This window comes from Condylostylus longicornis, unplaced genomic scaffold, assembly GCF_029603195.1.
Source record: "Condylostylus longicornis isolate FDR11 unplaced genomic scaffold, ASM2960319v2 ptg000003l, whole genome shotgun sequence".
NCBI classification, from domain to species: Eukaryota; Metazoa; Arthropoda; class Insecta; order Diptera; family Dolichopodidae; genus Condylostylus; species Condylostylus longicornis.
The window spans coordinates 177442-190440 of NW_026577972.1; the positions used below are offsets into that span (position 1 = coordinate 177442).

The 12999-nt window shown below is 26.1% G+C and overlaps 1 protein-coding gene across 6 annotated transcripts in view; it reads right to left on the bottom strand.

Annotated features, from left to right (window-relative positions):
• Positions 1-12999, bottom strand: part of LOC129607121 (eukaryotic translation initiation factor 4 gamma) — an 81517-nt gene that overhangs the window by 23576 nt on the left and 44942 nt on the right. For all 6 annotated transcript variants that reach the window (XM_055517899.1, XM_055517889.1, XM_055517881.1 and 3 more), the window contains 2 exons: positions 12576-12684; positions 11633-11676 (listed from right to left, as the gene is read on the bottom strand). In XM_055517899.1, the coding sequence (XP_055373874.1) occupies positions 11633-11676; positions 12576-12684 (153 nt within the window). The remainder of the gene's footprint in view (positions 1-11632; positions 11677-12575; positions 12685-12999) is intronic.

A 12999-nucleotide genomic window follows, 5' to 3' on the forward strand; every position in this document is an offset into this window, starting at 1 on the left:
GATTCTGTATAATTTTTTATATTATTTTTCTCTTGGAACACCTCTTTTAACTGATTCCAGACTTCTATATATAGTTAAAGTTAAAAGAATCAGAGGTTAAGGTTAGAAATCAATCATGAATACGTGTGATTTAGATAATATTTTAGATATCAAACATTTTCCATATGGAAATTTTTGCTAATAAGAGAATTTTGATTGTTATAATTCAAATTTAACATTGTTTTAGTGTTGTTTCATACTTGTTCTAAGGTTCAATTCTTTGCATTATGTAATTTACAAACCGTTGGTTTTAAGCGATGAGGAGGGGGTCGGTGTAGTAGAGGATTTTTGTTGTCGCACAGAATTATACTATAAAACCTAAGACAATAAATTACATAATATATAGCTAGGGTTTTCCTGTCAGAACGTGATATTTACATTTTTTCCATTTCCAGTAAAGCACAATTGAAATTTTTTAGTGTTATTTTTGTTTTATTAAAACATTAACTACTGAAAATTCATTAGAAGATGGTTTAAAAAATTAGCATATTAAAATATTGCTACTAAATATCACATAGTATAAAATATTAACATATTTTCTATATCAAATAAGATATAAACTTTTTCCAATTGCAATTAGTATCAATCAGAACTGAATAGGTTCACTTATTTAGTTTTAAATGTAGAAATGAATACTCGTATGTACAGATTTTTCAATTTCAACTTGAAACGAAACGGTAAAAAACTAAAATACATTTTCATTTCAAAAGTGTATAACATGACGTATCTATATTTTAATGCCTTCTTGGAAAATTTTAGAATCTCGAGAAGTGAATAACTGGTGATATCTTATTTTTGGAACAATTAGTTCTTCAAGGATTTTTTTTAAAACTACTGCTTGCATTAGAAAGCGCTTAAAATTTTAAGTAATACCATATTCATAACCTTTTTTTTGTCAAAAATGTAGATGTCATATTCTGAAAGAAAACCCTAGATATATATGAAAACAGCAAATTCATATGTGATGACAAATTTAGGAGTTTTTTTTTGTTTTAGGAATGACATGTGTACATAATTATGTAGAGATAGATATATGTACATCTATAAGTTCGTACAAAATTCTTTAAATCATAAAAATATTTTTGTATAATATTAAAAACTTTAAGAAAAAATGATCACATACAACTAATGTTATTTTTACTAGCCGCATTGTATACAATGAGGTAGGTTGTGTGATGGCACCAAATTTTGGATATCGAGTTTTCGGCGGGATCGCACTTCTCCATAGTAGAAAGGCATAAATAAACTACTTTTACAGAAATGTCGATCTGTCGGTCTGTCTGTCTGTCTGTGTGTGCAAGTTATATATTGTTAGTATAAAATTATATATCAAGTATAAAATTGCTGTAAAATTAAATTATAAATAAAATTTTATATAATATTAAAACTTAATAATAAACAAAAATTTAATTCAGCCGTGTAAAATTTTAAATTTCGCGGAAATTGGTTGATTATTTCTCTTCATGTACGCAAAAATGTTCGGTCCCTCAAGTTCTGCTGAACCTATTTTGATGAAATTTTAAGTCTGAGTTTATTTTGGCTATGGCACGGATTGATTAACTTTTGGGATATATCAGACCTCAGCAATTGGACCTTTTTAACGGACAATTTTACATTTTTGCGTACATAAAGAGAAATAATCAACCAATTTACGCGAAATTTAAAATTTTAATTCAAGGTGTTACAACAATGAATCTGTAATCAATAAATTTTGGAAAGATCAGGGCTTGCAAATCAAATTGGGGGCCGATTTTAATTTCTTATTATATTTACGGAACGAATTGATGGAATTTGTTGAAAGTTGATATTTGAGCTCTGGTTAACTGGTGAGCTTTTTAGGGAATTTAGGTAGCGCAAAGCGAAATTCTTTTAACAACCAAATTTACATTTTTCTATGTAAGTTAATTAAAAGCTTACTGGTGTCCTTAAAATTGCAAAAAAGTGTTTAAAACGCATTTTCATAATCTTCTATAACACTATCATTAAACGAGGAACTATGCATTACGGTCGATTATGTGCTGACCACATCATATTTTTTTTATATTTTTAATTACATGTGTGTTTGTGGAAACAAAATATAGATTAAAACATTTTGAAAAAAAAAACGAGAAATATTAGGTAACCGTGGAAAAAAGATCATTTTAAAATTTACGGAAAAATAAAGGTGAACTCAATATTTTGATATAATTCTGTAAAAATTTGAAGAAAGAAGTATACTATCATAAAAATGTACGAACAACATACTATAATATAAAATGTACAGGCATTGTTTACTATAAACAAAATACATTTTTATCGCTATTTTTTCTTCAAATATAATTTTATTAGTAACATTTACAGATGATCCGAGATAATGTTAGCAAAATTATACGGTATACAATTGTTAAGTAAATGTAAAAAACAAAAAGACAAACTATTGAATTCGATCAGAAAAAAACTAATCAATTTTAGTTTACTTTTAATATGGCACTAGAATTTCCGTATATACAATTAATTACAAAAGTCTACACACACCTGAATTTTTTTTTTGAAAATTTCCTGTATTATTGGTTTTTTACCGACCGCATTGTGTACACAATAGGTAGTTTATGTAAGTTTTCGTTGGGAACGCACTTCTGTATGGTAGGGAAGTGTAAATAAACTATTTTCAGCAACCTGTCGATCTGTCGGTCTATGTGTGCCTTTATCTCACGTTCGGCTGAACCGATTTGGATGAAATTTTATATGTAAGCTTTATTTCGACTATGGCACGAATTGATCACCTTTTGGGATATATCAGACCTCGGGAACTGGACTTTTTAACGGTCTTACATTTTTGATAATTTTGAAGTAGATATTCAACCGATTTACTTGAAATTTTATATATGACCTTCATTCGACCGTACGCGAAACCTCTTAACTTTTGGAAGGAATCATGTGTCAGCAACTGGATGTTTACTAAGGGCCAAATATACATTTTTGCGTACATAATGAGAAATACTCAACCGATTTCATTAAAATTTACATTTGAGGTGTTAAAACAATGAATCTATAAGTTTTTAGGTCATTCCACTGTCCAAACAATAATCAGAAATTGTACTATTACGGGTTCTATACCCTCAAAACCACGTAATGGTCGACCAAGAATATTTAATTGTAAAGAAGAAAATTTAACAGAGCGTAAAATTAAAGTGAATCCAAAGAGCTGTGCTCCTGAAATAACTGCTTAAATTAGTACTGAGATGGGAAAAACTTGTAATGCTAATACCATTCGGAGAATGTTAGGAAAAAAAGCAATATTATAAAAAGCCAGCTACTATATTTTTGCGTTTGCAAAATTTTAAAAATGGCATTTTTAGGGTTTTAGAGGGCAGAAGACAGGTAAAATAGCATGAAAAAAACCATTTAACAACCAAAAAATAAAAAAAAGGCTAGAATTTGCATTATTTCACGTAAAACATGGATCTGAATATTGGTCTAACGTAATTTTTAGCGATGATTTTTTGATTAAATTTAAGTAACTTCAAGTAAGGTGACGAAGGTTTTTCTTTTGACAGAATATCATTAGGATAGGCACTTGAGATTTGAACACGATGAACTTGAGAGCCAAAATTCTAAAATAATGATTAAACCAATGGTTTGTATTGTAACACTTTTCCCTTCAACAAGTGAAAATACTGCTTTTAAAAACAATCTATTTATACCTACTACACTATTAAAATTATTTTCATTCATTAACGAAACTATTTGAAGTATTGCATCTATTTAGGATGAACTATTTATGCAGTCTTTGAAATGAAGCAAAAATAAATTTGAGGAAGGGTTAACATAATGCTCGATTTTAAGGGTTAATTGCGTGAGTTAAGAAAAATAATTATACTTTTTAATAACATGGAATTTACTGTTAGCTTAAAAATTCAAATTTTACAAATTTCGAGAGGCGATAATTTGAGAGGGGGAGGTGGCGGGTGGCGGTTTTCTTCTCACGAAATTAACTATTTATTAGTGTACAATAAAGCTGATAAAATTTCAGACTTTTACAATCAGTGGTTTAGAAGAAAAACGACATCAAAAATTCGAAAAAAACGGATTTTAGTTAACGGAAAATTTTAACGGCCATATTGTTTTTTAAAGTTCGAGCATAGTATGCCTCGATAGAAAAAGCCAGCCACTATATTTTTGCGTTTGCAAAATTTTAAAGATGCCATTTTTTGGGTTTTAAAGGGGAATAACTTTTAGAGGACAGAAGACAGGTAAAAATTTTCTTCTAGGGAAATAAGTTTCTAGTAAGGATCTATGTTCATATAAAATTACAGTTTTCTATCTTCAAGGGTGTAGAAAATTTTGTAAAAATGTCCACGGACGGACGGACGGACTGAGTGAAACTAATAAGCACTTTTTTTCAAATTTTTTTTGGAAAAGTACTAAAAACACCATACTTATTGTTTTATGAATTAACCTTATGGATATCATTTTAAAGTTGTGCTTACCCACGGGTCACTTTTCATACCTTTCACATTTTTAATGATATAAAAATTCTGTAAACAGCAAATGAAAGGAAATTGAAAATTTATTTAAGTTACAATATAAATTTCCCCAACTGAATCAACCTCATCCAAATTTTTTTTATTTTCTTTCGTTCCTGTTAATACGAAATGTTTTTTTAAAAACATGTTTTTATTTTATTTTCAATAGGCAACAACTTTTTTGTCGATCTATTCAACAGCACACTTCTTTGTTTTCGCACTGAACAAATTGGCATGAAAAAAATACGGGTTTACTCGTCATGACATTTTTAGTAAACACCAAACTATGAAATTATTTTTTTTTGTGTTTCAGATTTTTTTTTGGATATACCTAAACACTTAAAACGTATTTTTATTTCTAATACGTTACTCAACACACGAGAGTAATTCTTTATAATTTCTTGAGTGAAGCAAAGATCATGACCATGGTTGACCAGGAGTTGACTCTATTATGGACAAGTATACTAGTCTATGACCGTGAATGGGTTAAAATTAAATTATTAAACACTAAAACCAACACCAGAAATTAATAAGGATACGCAATAGTTAAACGCATCTTTAATTTAATTTATAAAAATGTCAAAAATTGTGTGAATTTGAATATTGATGATGAATTTAAAAAAAATGGTTACAAATTTCACGTTGGTTAAGGTGAATTTTGTCCTCGGGATAGGTTTGTTTTGTTACGTTTATGAGAGAAAAAGTTAAGTGTGTGTCTCTGTGTTGTTTTAAATTAATTCAGCTGATTAATGGTTAATATTGTGTTTATTAAAGCAAAAAAAAAACAATTTAAAATGCCTTTCTTATTCTACGTATGAAGGTGCGACCTTTTGTTTTTTTTTTCATTGTGAATTTAAGAAAGTCGCTTTCAAGAATGGTGCCAAATACACTATTGTTTCTTTCTTATTTTTTATTATTCTTAAAACAGAATGTAAATATATTTGTATTATATACAAAAACAAACATGCATATATAAATAGACACATACACACACGCTGTACTTCTTTTCCTTTTTTTTTTTTTTCAAAAAAGGAATTTTAAATAATGTAGGTGTTTGGTTTGAATGGGTGGTTTTTTGGTTGGTTTTTATTTTTTATTTTTATTAATTATTTACAATAGAGATTTTTTTTTTTTGGAAATATTAAATTGGAGTTGATAAAAAAAAATTAAAACGTTCTCCGTATAAAAGAGTAAAATTACGCACAAATTTTTTTTTTTTCTAAAATTTTTTTTTATAATTACAAAATAACTTTTTTTTTATCACTATTGCACGTATTGCAGCGAGTATTTTGGTTAATTTTTTTTTTGTATTTTTGTTTCTTTTTTCACTCTCTAATTATAAAATTTTAAAAATTTTTGTTTCATTGGATATAAAAACACTGTTACTTTTCTTTTTGTTTTTTAAAAGGAATGAGTACTTGGAGTCCGGTTTGACCGTCGACAAAATTTTCTTGTTACGTTATTTTTTTGAGTATACTTTGGAATTTACTATTTTTTTTTTTTTTTTTTGTATTTTTACATTTAGATTACAAATTTTTAAGATATTTTATGAAAAATATGGAAAAAAAATTAAAAATTAGTTAAAAATTTAGTTAAACGTTTTTTCTTATTTATTTTTCTTTTTTTTTTATATACAATTTTTTTTGTTTTAATAATTTTCTTTTTAGCAAAAACATCTTTTTAAAATAATATCATCAATATTTTTGGCTTAGTTAATTTTTTTTTTTAATTATTAAAAAATAAATACGAGAAATTCATAAAAAAAATCAACTAAAAATGAAAATAAAATAAAAGATAAAAATAAAAAAACTAAAAAAGAAAAAAATAACAAGAAATTTTTTTGACACACAAGAGCAATTCAATTACTTGTGCAATACTATTCGAATGAGATGACCATGCGGTCGGTCGTCGTGGTACTCGTTGTTATGTTAATTTTCTTTTTGTTGTTTTTTTTTTTTTTTTTGTTTATTTTCTGAATTTTGATTTTGACAGTATTTTTGTGAAAAAAAATCTCCCGTTTTTTTTTTTCAAAAAGCTCTCTTCTCTCAAAAATATGTATGTATGTATGCATGTATGAATAATTTGTCTATTTCATTCATTTATTTACCTTGGTACACTAAGCAATCAGGACTGTCGTTTGAATTTTTGGATGAGGAGCAGAAATATTAAAAAAAAAGGGAGCTATTTTTAAAAAAAAGTGGAGTCAATTTCTATATTTTATAGAAAAACAATTTAATAAACAAAATTAGAAAAACAAAACAAAAATTTTAAATAAAACTTATGTGTCTGAAAAATGTCACAATAAAACTTAAAATAAAATTTTTTACATGAAACTTCATATAAGCGTTGCCATATTTTTTAAGGTTTGGGTAAATATTAAAAATATCTCAAAAGAATTTTTTGACGTTTTTTTTTTTGATGATATGTTGACTGTCTTATTCATTTCCTTGTAAGTAGTTCAAATAAAAAAAAATATGTAGATAACAACTTGGTTCCCAAGTTTTCGCATCAATATTTTCTAATAATTCTTTTGAATTTAAAATGCTGCTTACCATTTCAACTTACAAGGAATTTCTTAATTAAACTAACAGAAAATACCCTCTCAGCTGCCGCACTACAATTGATAAACTGAGAAGGCTTTGAATAAATTTTTCATGTTTTCAACAACAAACTCGATCGACTTCAATTAAAATGTCAACAAATCAATATTATTTAATTTATTAATTTCATCTTGGTAGGTTTGGTTATTTTACACTTGAACTGACTAATTGATTAACTTGACTTCAAAAATATAGGTGGCGGCTTTTGAATTAGCAGAAAAAGGTATATGTACATAACTTCGTTAGACAAGGCTTTGTCAACACATTTTTAAATATTGCAAAAAAAAATTTTTATTTAGAAAATATATTTTTCAACTGAAATTTTTTTTCAATAATAATATTATCAATATTGTTTTTTGGTTTGAGGAAAAAACAAAAACGGAGCCAAAATGCAAAAGGAGTAGCCGGGAACAAAATTTTCAAATTGGAGCCAAACGACAACCCTGTCCTATACTCCTATACACAATATGTATATAGCAAAAATATATTATATTTAAGAGTGGAAAAAAAATTTGTCACAAAAATGTAGAGAGAGAGAGAGAGAGCGACAGAGTTGCCATATTATTTGTAATTTGAATTTTTGTTAAATCAAGTGGATACTAGATTGCCGATTTGTGCCAAAAATTTTATATTTTTTGAATGTTTGGTTTTTCAAAGAAGTTGAGCAAAAAAAAAATAATTTAACATAATAATTAACCAAATACACACATTAAAACATTAAAGTGGAACACTCAGAAATTTAAACCAAATCCAAATTTTTCGCTATGTATTATAATATAATTAATAATTGAAATGCTAAAATATTTTTTCTAAAGACACAGTCAACGAATTAGAAATACTAAAGGATTACAATCGTATCTTGTAAAAAAAACACAGTGAAGCCAAAAACTTCAGGTTAAGTCTCTTTCTTTGCTCCTAACATTGTCAAACTGAAATTAACATTAAATGCCAAATGTTGCTGTTTTTTTTCTTAGAAAATTATACGCTGCTATAGTGCTATATAAAAATTAAACAAAGAAGATTTTGTTTTTTTATTTCTAAAATTAGTGCAGTTTGTAAATAAAAAATCTTAAAATATTTAATAGCAAGTGTTATTTTATAAAAACTTATAAAAAAATTATAACAAGTTTGAAATTGTTATTCCCATTTGCAAAAATAAATAGTTTTTAACCACCATATACATGTGAATATTATTTATATCAATTATTAAAAGAAATATTAATTCAATAGTGCTTTGAATAATTTCTAATTTTATTAAGTTTTTAATTTTGCAAAGAAAACATATGTTTTTGTTGTGTTTTAAATTAAATTACTTCGGATGCCCTAATTTTGAACACCAGGACCGGGTTTTTTTTAAGCAAAATGAGTTTTTGTTTGATAAAATGTAGCATATTAAATAATTTTTTTGGACAGCTTTCGTAGAAATGATGAAATGAGATATATTTCCCTTTATAGAGTGATGATTTAGTCACCAAAAAATACATGAAGACGTCCCCAAATAGCATTGATTTCAGTAAGTAAAATAAAATATTAAAGTGACTTATTTATATTCTAAAATTTTGTTTTAGAATTTATAATATTTTGTTTTAGAATGAATTAGTATGTGAAGCTCAATTGAAATTAATAAGGAAGAATACGGCATAAGGAATATGCAAGAATACATAAAATTTATATGTATTTATATTTATTGTTATTAATATTGTTTAGAATTTGCAGTAAAATTGTTAAGTTTTTCCACAGATATCTAAAATGAAAAAATATCAGTAAGATAAGTTCAAATTTTTTAACAAAATAATTTCATTTTCGAGGGTCATAAAATATTGTGATATTAAATTACAATTTATAAAATAAATTTATTCAAAGAGGAAAAAAATTTTTAACTTATGCTCCTTACAAATTACACATATTTTATAGTAGAGGCCAGAGTAGAAAATAAAATAAATACGCTCCTATTACGACTTTGACAATAGTCAGAGCAAAGAAAGACACAACTAGGAAAAATTTGGCTTCACTGTTTTTTCAAGATGCTCCTTCCTTTAGTATTTCTAATTCCTTGGACACAGTAACAAAACTTCATACATACATATATATAAGATATTAATGTTTTACATTAATTTGAAAAAAAAATTATAAAAAAAAAAAAGAAAAAAATTGTGATACGATCAACAAATGACCGACCGCGATTTATATTGCTTTGTTTAGCAAAAGGGTTAAAGAAGAATATGAAAATGCGTTTTAAGCATTTATTTACAATTTAAGGAAAGTAGTAAACCTTTAGTTAACATTCCTCGAAATGTAATTTTGACTCTTACTAGAGTTTCGCTTTGAGTTTCTTACCACTCGAATCCCTGAAAAGTTCGCCAATTAGTTTCGATAAAAACAAGGAGTCAAATATTAAATTTTAAGAAATGCCATCCATTAGCTTCGTAGATATAGAAAAATAAGTAAAATTCGCCCGCAGTTAGGTTGCCGAGTCCTGATTTAACTACAAGAAACTTATAGGTTCATTGCTTTTAATTATTAAATGAAAAAGAGCCCCAAAAATGAAAAAGAGCCCCGCAAAATAAAAATTATGTGACTTATAAACTTTTGGAGGATTGACATACTCCAAAAGTTGATCCATCCGTGGCATAATGGAAATAAACTTATATGTAAAATTTAATAAAAATCGATTCAAAAGAACTTGAAATTCCGAGACATTTTTCTAAAAATGCTCTATTTACATTTCCCTAAAATGAGAAGTGCGTTCCCACTGAAAACTCGATGTGCAAAATTTGGAACCACCATATGTATTGTTTCCCTTATTTAAGGTATATACAATAAAATTTTAAGATATCAATTTAAAAAAGAAAATTTAATTTTAAAAGTATCCGAAGTACAATAACCAAAAAAAAGATATTTTTCAATTCATGTGGCAACATTTTATAATATTTTAAGTGTTTTGATTTTCTATTTCGTTTTTTTTTATTTTCTCAAAAGTTTTTGTAATACTCATTTTTTCTATACTCTGTATTAGACATGTTGCTATGATTGGCTAATGTTATACTACTCGTAAAATGTATTGTAATGTACACTGTTAATTTTCCCTTATATTTAAAATGTTATCTCTTTAAATTATGTACCGAAAATACATAATTTTTTTTGATATTTTTTGGATTTTTTTTTATTCTGACAGAAAGAAACGACAGAGAGATAAAAGGAAAAATACTAAATTAACCTTAGCAACAATTTAATTAGGATGATAATAATGATGATGATGATTATGATACTATAAGAATTTGTATATTTGCATGTAAATATTAGGTATGAATGTGTATATTTAGGTAAATTTGACGTCGGCATATTAACATGATTATATTCAGGTAGATTACGTTTTTTTTATAGTTAACGTGTATTATTTATAATTAAATAATTGTATTTAATATGTTCGTTGATAATTATACATTATACTTGCGTATGTATTAATATATCGCCCGTTATCTGCAACAGTGACATAATTAAAAAAAAATACGATTTCTGAGTTATTTTTACAGAAATAGAGGCAACTAAACCATTTTTTTTTGTACAAAAACACCGTTTTTCTAGCTTAAATTTCGAACGGCCTTGTTTCTTAATATAAATGAAAATATTTTGTTTTAAAATATTCTCGGAGATTGCTGATGACTTGGAGCGGAGTGGATCTAAGATCTTTTTCGTTCGGCTGTTCCCTTCTGAGAGACAATTAATGGATGTCATCGTGTGAAACTATTTATTGCCAAGTTATTTTTATTTAAGAAAGTTCTCTAGAGAGTTGCTGAGGATGCATCAAAATCGATTCAGGGGCATTGTGCTGTGAAATATCACTTGCATAAATTGGGCAAAACTCCTGTTTATGTAGATTCTGTTCGGAAAATGAGAAGATATGCAGGAATATGGAAGGCTACAATAAGTCAAATCTGGTCGGTAGAGAAGAATTCTTTTACTTATATCTCTTTTCAGTAAAGTGAAATTTATGGAGATGTGAGAAAATATAGGGTGTTGAGATCTATTTTAAAGCCATTATGAAAAATTTTCGTTCTCCCAATGTCAACTTTTTGAAGTACATTATAATTTTAAATATGTAAAGTAATTGAATGTGTTCAACAATAACAAAAAGAATATTTTTTATCTTTATATTTTTTTAATTAATCATATGATCGTATTTTGTAAAAATAAAACCTGACTACGTATATACTGAAAATTTAAGTGCTTATCTGCACATACAAAAATATTTTTTTTTACTATATACAAAAATCAATTCAGCTGTTATTCTCAAATAATCTTAAATTTAAGGAGAAATAAAATACATAGTGTATTTATGTAATTATAAATAGTGCGTTTTAATTCGTGATTATTGAAATCAACTCAAGAAATCATATCCATGAACATTTCAGTTTACATATTCATACATATATATAAATTTAATATAATTTTAAATAAAAAATATGAAAATAAATTAAATACACTTACCCACTGTTTCTGTTTGCGGTGGCGCGACAATTTCAATTGGTTTACTTTAAAAAAAAATATATATATGTTTTATTTAAATATATATTTTTATGATCTTTGAAATTTGAAAATTTATCACATTCTTATTAAAAAATGCAAAAAACCCCAGTGTCGAATGTAATATCAATTTGATTTATTCATTTTTAATGAGAAAATTGACTTGTTAAATAAAAATTCTCACATGAAAATGACATACATATATGTGAGGCGCACTTATTTCTTTTGCCATCTAATAAATAAAAAATATAATATACATAAGATCAAGTCGCTTAAGATTGCCGTTGTCAAAATTATTTTTTTATTGAAAATTATCGTGGTCGTGGATTTCGCTATATTTTATTTGACAAATGAAAAGAAAATAAGTGATTGTCGTATGCTAATTATAAAATGTTATTTTTGTGTGAGACGGATTTTTTCGTATTGCGTATCTCTCGTTTTTTTTTTAAATATTTACAAAATTTAATTCTCTTTGTTTTTTGAAGTTGATGGTTCAGTTGATATTTTGAGAAATAGAGAGAAAACCCAAGACTAATCTTAGTAGAAAAATTATATATTCAAGTAAAAAAAGGTGAAAATTCTAATTTGAAATTGCGTATAAAAAACAAAAGAGAAAAGGATACAATATTAAAAAGTAAAAGTAATATTAAATTAGAATAACATTGTTCCTTTATAGGAATTGGTCATATTTATACCAACGTTTCTTATTGTAAGAAAATTAAGATTCGTTTTAAAAATTTTCTCATTAAAAATTATTAAAAATCAATAATCTGATTTTCAAGTAACTACATATTCCAATGCAAATGAAAAATTTTCAATTTTCCAACCAAAGAAGAAAAATAATAATAAATGCTTAATGATTTGAATAAATAAATATAATTAAATTAATAACAATTCAAATATTTACTTTTTTCTTTTCTGCGGCTTATGTTGATGTATTTCGACTGATGGTGCATTCGTTTTTGCAGATACTATTGGAGTTTCAATCAACATTTCAGTCATTTTTTGAGGTATATCTTATTAGTAAAACAAAATGAAAACAAAAAACAAAATTAAATAATAGTCCAATAAAACTACAACAAAATTTACAATTAAAAAAAACATTTAATAAAGAATAAAAATATTAGGTATGTGGATAAAATTTCGATTGTTCGCAATAGATGCCCTTAATAAAGAGTTTTACTTCTTTAAAAGTACAAATAATGAACAAGCATTTCAACAGACAGATAGACAAACATACCCTATGTTTTTATTTATTATTTAATGGTTTCTTTTCTTAATTTATTTATATATATATATATATATATATATATATTCTTACTCGCATAATA